Consider the following 17,832-nt stretch of genomic DNA (forward strand, 5'->3'; position numbering starts at 1 on the left):
GACAGTCAGGCAGGATGCAGGTGGAATACTTGTTAAAGACCCACACCAATGGAAACGCTGCTCCTGGTGTTGTTAATGCTCATTTTTCTGATGCTGCAGAACAAAATCAACAACATTTGGAGGATTTCTGTCTTCAAGATGTTGTAAGACAAGAGCAGAGGAAAAAACGTAGTTTGAAAAATTGGTGACATAGTGAACACTGTTCCACTCCATTCTGATGCTTCCCCAGACAAATAGATCCATGAACCTCTTGGTTTTTCTAGTCCCCCCCCCCCCCCCCCACCAACTCCTGCCATTTTGCAGACTTTTGGATTTTGTTCAAAAACGTCACAATCCCAATTAAAAGACCACTGGGATGTTGATGTTTTCTAGGTACTTGCATAACCATAATTACTAACCAGCACAAAATGTTGGTTCATTAGCATGACCCTCCATCACAGAAAACATCTAAAGACACAAAGTGTGAGCTTTGAATGAACACGTTTATTTAGAAAAACATCCATGTTTCATTTCTTTCTTGTGTGTGAGATGCAGTAGAGTGGCCTCATTACCCATATTTTGCTGACAATGTCTTCAGTGAATTTGGACCGTTGATGAACAGAATGGCTCCAAACTAAGAAACTGCTAAAGATGTAAGGCAGTTCTGCACTCGCTCTGCTGGATACACTGAAGAGACGAGGACGTCTCTCAGCCAGAGGCTTGGTGAGCTTCTCTGCTGGGACACGGAGCAGCACCAGTTTGGAGGGAACATCTATGCAACCTGCAAGAGGAACAACCAAAGAAAAGTCTGAAGTCAGCAGAAGGGTGTGGAAGACAAAGGAAGGTAGGATGTTCCAGAGAGAAACCAAACTGTCTCAGTGTCTAGAGCCTTAAGAAACACTGAACAGGCCACTGCAAGCTCGTCTTCATCAGTGGAAGACATGTGGCTGGATTTGGAGTTGCACCTCCGCTGTTGAGGTCAGCAACTGTCCCCCTTCACCACACTGTGACGCTGACTGTTCCTGGACCAAGTCCATCGTTGAGCTGAAGCCAAAGTTGTCTTTAAGAGTATTCTTATCTTCCACATGTCTGTTATCAGCAGCAAAAGATGATAATATAGCGATTATATAGTACTTTCTGTTTGATTTGAACTAAAGTGCAGGAAAAAGCTCCACTCTGAGTCTCTATCCAGGTGTTTATTAGGTTCTTCTTAACTCATTTCTGTGCCGACGCTGTTGACATTTCTTCCATCATTTTCTGAAGTGCAACAATCAGAAAGTCTGTAAAGGAATACTGACAGCATTTTTGGTAAAAAAAAAAACCCACCCCCACCACCCCTTCCGTGCATTATTCATGAAGTTTGAGTCTGACAGGAGCTGCTCACGTTGGAGGAGCGGCTTGGCTTACGTGAAGCTGCCTTTCAGAAAATGCTCTTCAGGAAGTGAAGCCTGAGGCCCCTCTGGGTAGGCTGGAAGGCGAATGGGGGCTCTTAAACAAAATCAGACAGAACACCTGATGCCTATGGAGACAGCAACTTCAAGGACAAGTGGAGTGGAAATGCTTATCTTTGCTGATTACCACAATGGGAACTTCTGAGGTTTGTCCTGGCAGAATCCCAAACCGTCAAGCAGATGTCTTTGGCATTCCTAATCAGCAGACTCTGCGCCTCTGATGGAAGCCCTACCCAGGATGGGAGGGGAAACGTCTTAAGGGAAGAGCTGAGGAACTTACTAACCTGGGAGTGGGAGGGAGGAAGGGACTAGCTGTGCCCTGCATCAAAGTAGATCTAAACCAACTCAGCTTGTTGCTGCAACAGCACCAGAAGTTTGATCAGACACTCATGTCATCAGTTAAAGGAAACGCCTACAGACCATTGTTTGCAATGGGGGGTGTTGCACTTCCAGGGTTCAGGTCAGGGGTCATTGCTGACCAGACCAAATGAGCCACTCCCACTTCCTGAAGTCCAGCTGTGACAATTCTGGCACCATGTGGTGGAGCAGTATCATCCATGAACAGAACGTTTGGGGGGTTCTGGTGGTATTGATGGTTCTATGGCAGAGGTGTCAAACTCATTTTCACTGAAGGCCACATCGGCATAGCGGCTGTCCTTAAAGAGGCAGATATAACTTATACATGTAACTAAATGTAATGAAAAATAAATGTACCAACTCATTGATGTTAAATAACTCATTATTTCTTTATTATAATTTTTTGATTACAGTTGCACAGAAAACATATGTTTGCTTGTTACTCTAGCATAGATCCTTTTACATTTTGTCCGCTTATTAAAACCCGCATAACTCCAGTAATAACGGATCAAGCTGTCCAATTGAATAAAGAAAAATAACATAAAACTGAGCTAAAACGCGTAACATTTTACAAAAAAAGGCTGAACACAACTTTGCATCCAACTGATGGTTTGATGACAACAATTTGTCTACATACACACAGAAGACCTGCAAACATTGAATAAGTACAGCAGGGACACATCAATAATATGTAATCGACTAAAACAGTTTTTTAAAGAAATTAAAAACGTTCTTGCTCTCGGGGGCCACATAGAACACGTGTCAAACTCAAGGCCCGGGGGCCAAATGTGGCCCCCGGGCCTTGAGTTTGACACGTGTTCTACAGTGTCTCTGCGGTAAAACCGTGCACTGATTGGACCACCAACAATAACCAAATGAGTTTTGCTCTGACTGGGGATGCCTGTCCAGACTGTTGCTCCTCCCCCACCAGAGCCAACCGTGGGGACCATTTTGAGCTCAGCGTATTGCTCATCTCGTCTTCTCCAGCAACGAGAAATGAGGCCAGCGTCAGTACTGTGTTTGGGACAAAAACCAGACTAGAATGGTTCATAAAGGTTTTTTTAGGTTCGGTTTGGGTGGGGGTGGAGTTAAGATGCAACCAAGATAATGTTGGTTGTAGACAGATGATTAAACTCTGAGCTGGGCTTTTTCATTATAGGAGAAAATAGACGCTGCAGTTTTAAAACAGGGAGGGAACAAGGCTAGAGGCCAGTGAGGAGTGGATGATGGAAGATAAAGAAAATCTAAGGGAGGAAATTGAGGAGGTAGAATCAGACCAAGGCTGTTGGGGGGGGTCGAGCATAGAAATGTTTGATCCACAGATGAGGTTTGAAACTCTTGTGGAATCTGGAAACTGGAAAAATTGTTATATACTAGACAAGTCCAAGTCAACTTTATTGTCAATGTATGGTAAACACATGATATACAGCACAGTTTAATTGTCCTTACTCTCAATTCACGGTGAAAACAGCCCAAAAGCATAAACAAAACGATAATAATAATAATAACAATAATCTAATGTACAAACTATAAAAACATCAACAAATGTACAAAAACAGAATAAGATTGACATGGTATGATAGTGGCAGTAGTGCAAAAGTGGTTATGAGATAGATTGTGCATGCATGCATGTCATAAACATTTGGTGTTTATGTCATATAGACCAGTGTTTTTCAACCTTTTTTGAGCCACGGCACACTTTAACCTTGACAAAAATCCTGCGGCACACCAGCATCCAAAAAAATAGATAAATAAATAAAAAAGAAAAAGCTCAGTCTGTATTGATCTACAGCCGCTCTGCAATCTCACATGCATTTTTATGATAATTGTTGCAGAAAAAGCTGGAAACTGCAGCTGTTTTTTCTAAAAGATGTATTAAAAATTAAGTCAAAAGATTCAAAAACTGTTTGATGTGTGTTCGTTGTTTTAAGACGTTAAGAGGAGAGATTCATTGTGCGCTAATACAGACACTTTACTGCATCATGGGAGATGTAGTGCCCGTAATCCGCCGACCGCAGAAAGACCAGCGTCTTTGAGCTTCATGGTTTTGTTCACTTGTTCCACAGTCTGATACCAGATTCTGTGGAAAGCTACACCGCTAAAGACGAGCTTTAGCTGGTATTTTTGTTAGAACAGAGAGACTTTTTTGTGCTAAATCGAAACAAGGAAGTGAATACTTTAACCACTTCTGATTGGTCAGACTGATGACATGTGATTAAGCCTTCAAGAATGATTGGTGGAGACAGTTAAAGGGGCGGGACTTTTCCTTACACACTTATAGCTGCAGCTAAATCGCGCTATCCCGTTATTCTTATCAAAATGTCTTTAATAGAATCATATAAACACAAAGAAAAAATAATTTTATGATATTTCATATTCTTAACTTCTCAGTGTTTTATCAGGGCCTATTTGGATGAACAAAGAGCTGATTTCCTGGAGATGGTAATTGCTTTTAGATCAGTTAATGAGGGCAATTTCTCACGGCACACTTGACCATCTCCCACGGCACACTAATGTGCCGCGGCACACTGGTTGAAAAACACTGATATAGACATAAAAAAGTGTTGTCCCTGGCGTTGATACAGACTTTCAGAATTGTTTAGAGAAATGTAAAGTTTGAATAAGTGAACAATCCTGGACAGCGCAGGACTTGCATCCTTTTCTCTCTCATTATTTTGCTCCGCCCTCATAATTTCTGGCCAATGCTGGACCAAATAGACTTTTCCAGTCTAAATTCCCTCCAAGTCTTTGGGATAAACTTGGACAATTCATGAATTAACCCCAGACCCTAGACGCTGATGGTGGTTGGAACATGTCAAAGCATTGGTCCAGGTGGAGAACAGGGTGGAGGAGGGCCGAAGAAACCATCTAGAATGCAGAGGCATCTATGCAGATCTATGAATTCAAAAATAAAAACATGATTGTAATGGATGAGAAAAATGTAGCTACTGGTTCAGAGTGAAGGCTAAAATAATGAGAGACATTACGACCCACCTGGAAGTGAGGTAGATGTTCCCTATTAAAATCAATGCCAACGTTTGGCTTAGCCTGTCCTATAGAGCACTAAAAATGGGCAAAGAAAGGACATAGCAACAATGGCACCCTGTATGTTCAAGGAGAGATCTGGGAAAAGACTCAAAGTTAGAAAAATTCTGTTTCAGCTTCTTCTGCAGAAATGCTAAACTTGAGCTCTAACTGTTCCAATGACTGTGTGTAACTGTGTGTAAAGATGTGGTACATGAATGTGGAACATGCCAATATTTCTGACATTTATTCTTTTTGAAAGTTCTGTTTGTGAGTGGAGCTTCATGTTACTTATCAACCACAGTTGTCGCTAGTTCTAATGAAGTTTTTAGTATTTAGCCAAGCATCCATCCATCCATCCATTCATGTAATATGTTATAATTGAAGGGTTTCCATAAACAGAGTAAGTGAGAATCCAGTGATTTCAAGCATAAGACACGCAGCAGAGTTAGCTGAGAGCGCTCATTCATGCAGTCAGGACCTCTCCGTGTCTCTGCGTTTGGACCGGGGGTGAGGGAGTGAAGGGAACCTGCTGGACATGAGGACAGGGAGACAGGGGGGGGGGTCCTGATCTTGATGTTCAATCACAGAATCCTACGGTGGGGTCTTACTTGTGTGTGGCTCTTGTCAATGACTTAACATAGTGCCTCTCCACAGCAGCTGTTCTCTTGCAGGTACACTCTGAAACAGGAAGGGTGGGATCACGTCACAAGCAGACTGACGACGTTTGCTTCTCTGTGTTCCCAGAAAGTCCGTTCTTTGGCGGGTTCTGACCTTGGTCCTGCTGCTGGTCGCTCCAAGCTGCATCTCCACCCTGCAGAACGTGAGTCAGGCAGCCACATCGATACGGATCATCGCACAATTCCTGTGGTTAGGATGGGGATGACTACCTGAGACGGGGGCCTTTTGATCTAAAAAACACTTTGAGTCTTAGTTCAATCAAGTCTTCCGGAAAACTGAAACTATGGGCAATTATCAGCTAACGGGCAGAAAAAAGCATTGGCCTTCAGAGGAATCAAAGCAGAGAACAACACATGAAGGCGCTCAAAAACTCATGTAAACAGGTTTTTTAACTGTATGAAAAAAGATTCATTTTCATACTTTTTTGACTAAGATCAGACATGGCCAAACTGTCACTTTTGTTCTCTTAAGCTCTGTGATCTACCATCAATCAAATCCTCCTACAAATCTGCAACTTTACAAACGATTCTGATTCCAACCCAAATGTTTAAAGAGGTTTACCTCTAATCCATATTTCTATATCAAATCTAAGTATTGTGTAATCTATTTATTGACTATGTTATTCTGGATTTCAGGGTTCCGTATTAAAGATTTACTTAAAGGTCAAGCATTGATCCACACCTTTGAGACAGTGAGAGACTAAAGCTAATCTCTCCTTTATTTGCACAGTTTTTGAGGAAACTGTTTCATTTTATACAGCTGGAAGCTGCTGCAGTCGCATTTCCCTCATCAGGATTAATCATTTTCTACTCAGCTGAAAACCTCTTTGGTTTCAGTGTTTCTATCTGTGTTGTTGAGCTTCTTTTCACATTCAATACCCTAAATGTTTTCTTTACAACATATTGTTAACTTGAAAGTAGAAAAGAGCGTTTGTTGAGCTCATCTCCGTGTCAGATGGAACAGGTAGACTGTTAGTGCGTTTGATCTGTTGGAAGACTTTGCAGCAGCAGCTTCCTTTGGCAACATCGGTGAGCCGTTGCCCCCATCCCAACTCTGCAAACGTGAGATGCAGCAGTTCAGGCTCGTTCTCCAGGCCTCGGTTCTCCCTGGATGAGGAGATACAGGTTCCTTTTTGTTTTGTTCTTCCTCCTCAGGTGTCTCTGGTGGCTTCGTGGCATCTGTCTGCAGAGACGTTGTTGGGTCGTCCTCTGCGCGCACGACGGCAGCTCCACCTCAGAAACGAGTGGTTGCCGTGGAGCGGCTGGTCTGTGTGCTCTCGCACCTGCGGGGGAGGAGCCTCCGTGCGAACACGCACCTGCATAACCAGGTGAGACGAACACTTACAATAATGCTTTTTTAACAGAGAAACATTTTTTTTTCTTACTGCCAAAAGAAAATGTCTATATAACAGCTTCAAACATCAAAACTGCATTTTGAGTCTTTTGGACTGTTTTGTTATTTATGCATGAAGAGTTTGTCTTATTAATTTATTTGGGTATTATTTGTGTGGCTGTGGAAAAAAAGGGTTATAGGTTTAGTGAACACAACTCTCGTCACTCGCTGTGGTTCAGCCACTTGTAATTACCCCGACTTGGTAGAAGCAAGCTTGTGATTGGACGTCTTTGTTTGCATCACATGTCCATAAAAAGCAAAGACAGTAGAGACAAAACAGGAAGAGAAGCCGTCAAAGTTTGCCTGAAGCCATTTGTTCCCAATCGATTTGATACTTTTTTACCAACACAATCTTGTTTGTTTCTGTGGTTTTCAACTCATACTGCTGGTACTTGATAGATTTTTTTGTTACGTGTCTTTTACATACCTACTGTTGTCTATTCGAGCCAAACACCAAGTGGGCGGGGCTTCTGCTTCAAAAAGGAGTGCATGAATCTGCCTGATAGTTTTGTAAAGCGTCCCACAGCTTTTTGAACCACATCGTCTTCAGACGAGGTTGAAATGTCCAATGTTCCCTCCTTCCTTCAGGTCTGGAGACATGGTGTGGAGATGACCTGAGAACGTCTTTGACATTTCTTCAGTACAGCTTCTCATCACAGTTTTCTCTTCCAGGAATTTGGTGGGAAGACCGTGTGCAGGAGAGCCCAGACAATACAAGATCTGCAACACCAAGGTCACTCCTCCAGCTAAGTGTGATAGAGCGTTTCAGTGCTGGGGGGTTGTGTTTGTGTGTGCGTGGGGGGGTTAATTAAGGTTTCACTGATGGGGGGTTGTGTGTGTGGGCGTGAGGGAGGTAATTAAAGTCCATCTAAACTATTTTAAGAAATAAGACTCAAGACTGATACAACTAAGAGGCTGTGTGTTTGTGTACATATGTATCCTTGTATTTGTATGTATGTTTGCACATGTTTTAGTGTTTGTGTGTATTTTTGTCTCTGTGTGGGTGTATTTTTTGTTTATGTGCAATTTTGCAAGTGATTCCGTGTGTTTTTTTGTTTTGTTTACCATTATGTGTTTGACATGTGTGAATTTGTGTTTGTTTTCATGCTGTTGTTGATTTTTATGGGTGTTTATTTGTTTTTTGTCTGTGCAAATATGCTTGTGAACATGTGTTTTTGTGTATTTCCCTTTATTAAATGTTTGTTTATGTTATTCTCTGTGTTTGGTTGTGGTTGTGCGAATATGTATGTTCATGATTGTATGTTTGTGTTTGTTTGTGTAAGTTCCTGAGTATTTCTGTTTGCATGTCTGTGCGTGCATCTTTTGTCTGTATGTCTGTGTGCGTGTTTTCCTGTTTTTGTGTGTGTGTGCCTGTGTGTTCATAAATGCATATGAGAGTATGTGTGTTTGTTTGGGTCCAGGGCGGTTTTCCAAAAATTCAATTCAATTCAATTTTATTTGTGTAGCCTAAAATCACAACAACAGTCGTCTCGATGGGTTTCGAAGTAAAACATGAACTCAAAAGGATCACGAATACTAAGAGTTCAATAGGAAAATACTAAAATGAACTAACAAACTAACTAAGCTATACTGGCATCCCTGCCCTTAGACCCCCCTTCGTGGTAAGGAAAAACTCCCCAAAAACCGGATTCCGGAAAAAACGAAGAAACCTCAGGGGTGCCCACATGAAGGAGGGATCCTCCCCCAGGACGGACAGGCGATGTACCAGAACTCTTAGAGAAGAATTAACTTATCTAAATCTACAACTACATATATAAAGTCCAGCAGACGAGCTTCATCCAGCCGTGGTTGTGGGGACAGTCAAAGGCGCGAGTTGAGCCGGAGACAGGATCCACAGCCAGGTGTAGGAGCAGGAGCAGAGACGAGGTAAACGGTCAGGAACTGGAGCACGGATGAGCCAACTGGAGTCTGGAAGCACTCCCACTCCCCAGGAGGGGAGAGGAAAAGAGGGACAATACATGAATCGCACTGCACCAAACAGAGGCATGGAGAACTAAATGATAAATTATGATCAAGAATAAAGAAGAGGGGAAGGGTAGAAGTAGAAGAGAAAAGAGGACAGAACCCCAGTGCACCATAGTTACCCCAGCTTCAACTTCTAGCAGCCTTTTAAAAGAAATAGTTACTATTAAGTTTAATTTAAACAAATTAACATTAAGTTAAATAATCTCTGAATACTAACTAGTCTGACAATAAGCCTGTCCAAAGAGGAATGTTTTAAGTCTAACTTTGAATGTAGAAACTGTGTCGGCCTGTCTTACATGAGCTGGGAGTTTATTCCATAAGACAGGGGCTTGGTGGCTAAACGCTCTACCTCCAACCGTACTTTTACTAATTCTAGGAACCACAAGCAGTCCTGCATTTTGGGAGCAAAGTGTTCTACTTGGATGGTAAGGGACTATGAGATCCTTAATATAGGACGGGGCCATACCATGTAAGGCCTTATAGGTTAACAGGAGGATCTTGAACTTGATTCTGGAATCAACTGGGAGCCAATGGAGCGAAACTAACACAGTAGTGATGTGATCTCTTCTGCTAGTTCCAGCTATATAAATAGCAATCTAGCTGCTGGGTTCTGAACAAGCTGGAGACTTCTTAAGGAACTCTTAGGACACGCTGCTAACAAGGAGTTACAGTAATCCAGCCTCGACGTAACAAATGCATGGATGAGTTTTTCAGCATCACTCTTAGAAAGTATATTTCTGATCTTAGCAATATTCCGCAGGTGAAAAAAGGCAGTTCTACATCCCTGAGATATGTGAGCCTTAAATGATAAATCCTGGTCAAGTAAAACCCCAAGGTTTCTAACTGTGGAATTGGGGGCTATACTTATGCCATCCAGGGAGACTATCTGAGCAGACAGAGCATCTCTGAGGTTTTTAGGACCAAGTATAATGACCTCAGTTTTTTCTGGGTTCAAGAGGAGGTAATTAATTGTCATCCAGGTCTTGATGTCTCTGATGCAGGCGTTCAGTTTCTCTATCTGGTCATTCTGGTCAGGTTTAATGGATAAATACAACTGCGTATCGTCGGCATAACAATGAAAATTAATGCTGTGTTTCCTGATTATGTTACCTAGGGGTAGCATATAAAGCGTAAACAGGATGGGTCCCAAGACTGAGCCCTGTGGGACTCCATAGTTGACTCGAGTGCACTGAGAGGAATGGCCATTTACATTAACGAACTGATACCTATCGGACAGATAGGATTTAAACCACTGGAGAGCAGATCCTCTGATCCCTATGTCATGCTCTAGTCTATGGAGTAAAATACCGTGGTCGATAGTGTCAAAGGCTGCACTGAGTTCCAACAGGACCAGAATAGAAAGTAGTCCCTTTTCTGAGGCCATAACAAGTCATTAGAGACTCTAACTAGTGCAGTTTCCGTACTGTGGTGAGGTCTAAACCCCGACTGAAAGTCTTCAAAGTGGCTGTTGTCCTGTAGGTGGCAGTAAAGCTGCTTAACTACAACTCTTTCTAGGATTTTAGAAATAAAGGGCAGGTTTGATATCGGTCTATAGTTGGCCAAGATGCTAGGATCCAAACTGGGCTTTTTCAGAAGAGGTTTAACAACTGCATATTTAAAAGACTGTGGCACGTAACCCGTTTCCAGAGAGGCATTTATCATTGTTAATATGGAATCATTAATTAGGGGAAAAGTTTCTTTAAAAAGTCTAGAGGGAATTGGGTCTAACAGACACGTTGAGGATTGGAAGACGTAATAATTGATGTTATTTCCGCTTGATCCACAGCAGTGAAGCAGTCTAATGTTACAGAGGTTTCTATGGATGCCTCCATTTCTACCGCTTCAGCCTGCTCTGGGCTGATAGTAGGAATAACTTGATTTAACTTATGTCTAATATTTGAGATTTTATGATCAAAAAATGTAAGAAAATCATCAGAGCTGAGAGAAACAGGAACATGTGGTTCTACTGAGCTCTGACTGCGAGTTAATTTAGCAATAGTGCTAAAAAGAAATCTTGGATTGTTTCCATTCTCTGATATTAAGGTTGAATAGTACTGGCTTCTAGCTCTACGCAGAGTTTTTTTAAAATTTAATAGGCTATGTTTCCAGATATCCAGAGACTGTTCTGAACCGAAGCGGCGCCATTCTCTTTCCAACTTACGGGTTTCTTGTTTAAGAGAACGAGTTTCAGCGTTAAACCACGGTGCTACTCGGTTTTGTCTGACGAACTTAGGTTTCAGGGGGGCAACAACATCGAGTGTACTCCTGAGGGCTTGTAAGGCATCATTAACAAAGTGGTCATTTATACTAGGACTGATGCTATGGGAGCTGGACTCAGAGTATTTTCTCAGAATATCACTAAGTACTGGCTGAACTGTGAGTTTAAACTCAGACACAGAACGGTCAGTTAAGGTTGCTGTTTCTTATTCACTGGCAGGCAGAAGGATGTTCCAGTGTAAACTGGAAGGTAATCATAAATTGATCAGAAATGATTGGGTTAAGAGGAAGGACACTCAGCTGGCTGATCTCTATACCATGGGTTAGAACAAGGTCCAGGGTGTGCTTATGACAGTGAGTGGGTTCATTCACACTTTGGGTGAAACCAACATCATCTAATAAAGCTGCAAAAGCCTTTCCTAGACAGTCACTGGGGTCATCAACATATATATATTAAAATCCCCTAATATTATAGTTCGATCAGAATCTAAGGCAATAGTTGATAGGAAGTCGGAAAACTCAGTTAAAAATTCTGAATATGGGCCGGGGGGGCGATAAATAATTATGAGTAAAACTGGTTTTCGAGTCTTCCTGTTTGGGTGATTTATAGACAATATGATGCTCTCAAATGAGTTGTAAACATGCTTTACTTTGGGCTGAGAAGTAAGCTAGACTGTGATATTACTGCCAAACCACCTCCTTTCCCTGAAATCCTGGATTTCTGATAGTTAGCATAACCGGGGGGGGTGGGTGGGGGGGTGGGTGGGGGGGTTGCTTCATTCAGTCTAACATGGTCATCCTGCTGGAGGCAAGTTTCTGTTAAGGCTAGAAGACTAAGTTTGTTATCATTAATTAACTCATTGACTAAGAGGAGGAAGAAGACTTAAAGTAAATGGATCTAATGTTTAATAAACCACATTTAATGACATCATAATTCAGGTTGTGGGTACTGCTGTCTGTCACTTTAAGGTTTCTGTGTCTCGCTCCCTTCACTTGTCTTTCAGCACATAAGCTAAAGCTAGGAACTGCTTGACTTTCCCTGCATGGGTTTTGCACCAGCACTAACTGAAGCTCAGAGGAGCGTTTTCCACTGCTGCTCTGCGCCCGGGTCTCGTCTCTGGGATATCAGGTTGTCAGACTAAGGCTAGCAGAAATGTTTCTAGAAAGAAGAGCGGCACGGTCCAGAGTAGGATGGACGCCGTTTCTCCGCATGAGACCGGGCTTCCCCGAAAACGCGCTCCAATTATCCACAAAACCAACGCCGTTTTCTGGGCACCATCTAGAAAGCCAGCGGTTAAATGATGAAAAGCGGCTGTACATTTCATCACTAAGTTCGGCAGGGGACCAGAGAAAATTACAGTGTCGGACATCGTCTTAGCCAGTTTACACACCGAAGCTACGTTTAACTTAACCACCTCTGATTGTCTCCGTCGGGCATAATTACCGCCTGCGTGAATCACGACTCGACGGAACCTAGACTTACTCTGAGCTAACATCCTAAGGTTCCCCTCGATGTCACCAACTCTGGCCCCCGGATAACACCTGATTGTAGCCGCTGGGAGCTCCACGTTTATAACTACAGAAGAGCCAATAACCAGAGTTGAGGGTTCAGCGGGTGTGTCGCTGACGGGGGGGAGAACCTGTTACTAATGTGGAGTCTCGGGTGCTCTAAGTTTTTGCGTTTAGCACTATGTTTCCTCCCAACCGGTGCAAACCCCTGTGTGTCTGCCGGCTGTTGGAAGGGCGCTGGGGTGCTAACTAAAAGCAGGTTATGCTAGTTACCACAGTAAGTTTGAGGCTAAGGAAGTGGATAACCTCAGCTTTCGGTACCAAAAACAGAGGTATGTTTCAGGGTATGTCAGGTTCCCATAGCAACTCATGCTCTGAACATAACCTGGTCTGGAGCAGGTTTAGTTGAAGCTTAGTTTGTTTACAGAGAGGTGAAGCAGCATGGCGTGTCCATTTGAAGATGACTTAGTGGATGAAGAAGCTCAGATAATACTTTTTTCACCGTGAGAGGGTGATAAGACCACATATGGATGTTGGAAAGATAAACTTTTTTACTTTGATCTAACTTAATTATTTGCTTCAGTTAAGATAAATCATTTTTGTTAAGTCAGCTTAAAAATAACACGTAGTTTTCAGACAATTATTTTCCTTTCATTCAAATTAATTCAATAAAGTAGGTGTAACTTTGGTGCTGCTGTTAGATCGGCACCACAAAGGATTGTGGGATACCATTCCCTTTGCCTGTCTGGATGGATTTGGGTACAAGTGTAGGTTTTTGTCTAAATGTGTTTAGTTGTAGCTGTTTTACTGTGTTTTGCAAAGTTATTTTACCCTGTTATATTTAATTCTTTCTGCACCATGAGTGAGAGGGAGGAAGAGGATGATGAGATTATTTAGCACCACTAGTGCGTGAGTGAGTGTGGTATTAGAACTGAAGTTACAGTCAGTCATGAAAATTAAATGCATGGTTGATATTGTAAGTCCGTACTGTATCATTTATTTTAATTTTATAAAAATGAGAATATCTGCAGCCTCTAACTTAGACATATAGTTCACGATGTACAATAAATAAAGATGGAAAAACATTAAATTGAATTGGAGTAATATGACATTTAGTTTGATAAAAATGTAAATTTGAGTTGTATAAACAACTATTGTATTGGATAGATGTAAGAAATTAGGTTGAATAAATTTAACTCTATTACTTGTTACCAATTGAATCAATTCATTTAAGTTTTACAAGTTATATATATATATATATATATATATATATATATATATATATATATATACATATATACATCACAATGAAAATGAAAATAAGATCAGAAACTCGTGCGTTTACTTTGTTTGTTCTTCTACTACAAGCAGAAACTCTTTCTTTTGCTGATGATGCAGCCGTATTACTTTTTTGATGGACGTATAATCTTCATTCGCCGTCATTAAAATCTCAGACTCCGTCTCACTGAAGTATAGCGCTCTCTTTTGTTCTCCACGCGTTTCCATGGTGACTTGGGAAATCGGCGATCCTTTGAGAATGTCTTTATATACCTGCTGTGCACGTGCATTAACTCAGAATTACCGAGATGAGGTTATCTCAGCAAACTCATAATCGGTCTTTTGCAACCGACATACGCAGAGTAAATACTTCAGCCAGAGTTCAGGGTTAGAGTCAGGGTAGCTTAAACGTGCTTCCTGGATTACCCCCCAGGTGTGTATATTTGTTTTTTTCTAGTGTTTCTGCTCCATGAACTACAGCTGAGATTATTAACCCATATGTGACCTAACATGACCCCAAGGGTCAGTTTGACCCACTTTGCTTTTTGTGTTGATCTGGTTAATCTTTCTTTATCTTCATTCATTTTTGTGACTTCTCCTCATTTTGGGTCCTCAATAGTGCGTAAAATCTGGACAGGATTCTGCCAGAGACCAAGGTGTGAGTTGAGGAGGGATTTTCTGTTTGTTTTTATTGTCACTTTTCTTATGACATCTCATTGACTAACACACCAACCATGAGCTCCAGAAGGTTTAAACAGTTTTTTGACTGGTTTGAGTGGATTTTCACGGTATGGGATTAAATGACCCGCAGTATAATCAGTGTAATTTTTCTAACAAGAAACAAGGGTTAATGTAGTGTAAAGGTCAAACCAACAACCAAACTAAGAGAAAAGCCTAGATTTTCTGGTACAGTTCATCTGGGGGTGAGGGGGCTCAGGTTATGGTCAGTCAGAACAGCTGGGCTTCAGTTGTCAGGAGAACGCTAAGAAGATCTAATTAAACACGTGTGGGCACGGCTCTGATGGAACACATGTGGACAAGGTTCTGATGGAACAGACGTGGGCATGGTTCTGATGGAACACATGTGGACATGGTTCTGATGGAACACGCGAGGGCGGCTCTGATGGAACACATCTGGGATATGGTTCTGATAGAACAGGCGTGGGCATGGTTCTGATGGAACACGGGTGGGATATAGTTCTGATGCAACCGGCGTTGGCACGGTTCTGATGGAACAGGCGTGGGCACGGCTCTGATGGAAAACATGTGGGATATGGTTCTGATGGAACCGGCGTGGGCACGGTTCTGATGGAACACATGTGGACATGGTTTTGATGGAACCGGCGTAAACACGGTTCTGATGGAACACATGTGGACATGGTTCTGATGGAACACGCGTGGGCGCCTCTGATGGAACACATGTGGACATGGTTCAGATGGAACCGGCGTTGGCACGGCTCTGCTGGAACACGCGTGGGATATGGTTCTGATGGAACAAGCGTCGGATATGGTTCTGATGGAACCAGCGTGGGCACGGTTCTGATGGAACACATGTGGACATGGTTCTGATGGAACCGGCGTAAACACGGTTCTGATGGAACACAAGTGGACATGGTTCTGATGGAACAGGCGTTGGCACGGCTCTGCTGGAACACGCGTGGGATATGGTTCTGATGGAACAAGCGTCGGATATGGTTCTGATGGAACCAGCGTGGGCACGGTTCTGATGGAACACATGTGGACATGGTTCTGATGGAACCAGCGTAAACACGGTTCTGATGGAACACATGTGGACATGGTTCTGATGGAACACGCGTGGGCGCCTCTGATGGAACACATGTGGACATGGTTCAGATGGAACCGGCGTAGACACGGTTCTGATGGAACACATGTGGACAAGGTTCTGATGGAATACGCGAGGGCGGCTCTTATGGAACACGCGTGGGATATGGTTCTGATGGAACCGGCGTAGACATGTTTCTGATGGAACACATGTGGACAAGGTTCTGATGGAACAGGCTTTGGCATGGTTCTGATGGAACCTCCGTACACACGGTTCTGATGGAACACATGTGGACATGGTTTTGATGGAACACATGTGGACATTGCTCTGGAGCCAGTTTAGCTCGTGCTGGTTTGCGGCGCCTTCCGTCCGTGAAACCCGGGTTCGACTCCGGGCTGCTCCCTGTTCCCTTCTCTACCTCTGCCGGTTCCAAGCCCGGTTTGAGAAGGTTGCGTCAGGAAGGGCATCCGGCGTAAAACATTGCCAAATTTACCATGCGACTTGTTCGCTGTGGCGACCCCTGATGGGAGAAGCCGAAAGTGGAAGACATGTGGACATTGCTCTGATGGAACAGGCAATGGCACGGCTCTGATGGAACACGTGTGGACATGGTTCTAAAGGAACCGGCGTGGGCACGGTTCTGATGGAACTGGCGTGGGCACGGTTCTGATGGAACACGCGTGGGATATGGTTCTGATGGAACAGGTGTGGGCACGGTTCTGATGGAACAGGCGTAGGCACGGTTCTGATAGAACACATGTGGACACGGTTCTGATGGAACCGGCGTGGGTACCGTTCTTATGTACCGGTAACACGCGTGGGCATGGTTCTGATGGAACACATGTGGACATGGTTTTAATGGAACACGTGGACATGGTTCTGATGGAACAGACGTTGGCACGGCTCTGATGGAACACCCGTGGGATATGGTTCTGATGGAACCGGTGTGGGATATGGTTCTGATGGAACCGGCGTGGGCATGATTCTGATGGAACACGCGTGGGATATTGTTCTGATGGAACCGGCTTTGGCACGGTTCTGATGGAACACGCGTGGGATATGGTTCTGATGGAACAGGCGTAGGCACGGTTCTGATGGAACACATGTGGACACTGTTCTGATGGAACCGGCGTGGGCACGGTTCTTATGTACCGGTAACACGCGTGGGCATGGTTTGATGGAACACATGTGGATATTGCTCTGATGGAACAGGCAATGGCACGGCTCTGATGGAACACATGTGGACATGGTTCTGATGGAACCGGCGTGGGCACGGTTCTGATGGAACACGCGTGGGATATGGTTCTGATGGAACCGGCTCTGGCACGGTTCTGATGGAACTGGCGTGGGCACGGTTCTGATGGAACACGCGTGGGATATGGTTCTGATGGAACACATGTGGAAACGGTTCTGATGGAACAGGCGTGGGCACGGTTCTTATGTACCGGTAACACGCGTGGGCATGGTTCTGATGGAACACATGTGGACACGGTTCTGATGGAACCGGCGTGGGCACGGTTCCTTTGGAACACGCGTGGGATATGGTTCTGATGGAACGGGTTTTGGCACGGTTCTGATGGAACACATGTGAACATGGTTTTGATGGAACACATGTGGAAACGGTTCTGATGGAACAGGCGTGGGCAAGGTTCTTATGTACCGGTAACACGCGTGGGCATGGTTCTGATGGAACACATGTGGACATGGTTCTGATGGAACCGGCGTGGGCACGGTTCTGAGCTGGTCATGTTTGACTTAAAGGCTCTGATGAGATCTTTCAGATAACTCAGAGGAGGCTGGAACCACAGATGATGAAGAGAAGTTGATGTGTTGATGAAGCTTTGGCTGATGAACATTGGTCAGACGGTGCATGTGGTCCTTTGTGTCTGCAGGAATGTCCTCCTGGATCCCAGGACTTCAGGGAGATGCAGTGTGCTGTCTTCAACCAAAGACCATTGGTGGCAGGAAACTCCTTCAAATGGACTACTTTTCATGGAGGTCAGATCACCTTTAGCTTTTTAACTTGTTCTCACAGGGGAGCTGCTCTGTTGAGGCATTTGTTACCTCTGAAGGCCCATCATTGGTAGCTTTGGTCTTGGCCTAATACAGGTTTGGTTTTGGACGGATCAAGAGCTGGTTTCTCCCCATGGTCCTCCTGCTATGACAGGTGTAAAA

General features: G+C 43.5%; 1 protein-coding gene across 2 annotated transcripts in view; it reads left to right on the forward strand.

Moving 5' to 3' along the window:
* Positions 1–17,832, forward strand: part of adamtsl5 (ADAMTS like 5) — a 31,193-nt gene that overhangs the window by 3,085 nt on the left and 10,276 nt on the right. For both annotated transcript variants that reach the window (XM_020711523.3, XM_078944164.1), the window contains exons 2-5: positions 5,559–5,634; positions 6,647–6,819; positions 7,557–7,617; positions 17,550–17,655. In XM_020711523.3, coding sequence (XP_020567182.1) covers positions 5,559–5,634; positions 6,647–6,819; positions 7,557–7,617; positions 17,550–17,655 — 416 coding nt within the window. The remainder of the gene's footprint in view (positions 1–5,558; positions 5,635–6,646; positions 6,820–7,556; positions 7,618–17,549; positions 17,656–17,832) is intronic.

Source organism: Oryzias latipes, chromosome 3 (genome assembly GCF_053564925.1).
Source record: "Oryzias latipes strain Hd-rR chromosome 3, Olatipes_Hd-rR_3.1".
Taxonomy (NCBI): Eukaryota; Metazoa; Chordata; class Actinopteri; order Beloniformes; family Adrianichthyidae; genus Oryzias; species Oryzias latipes.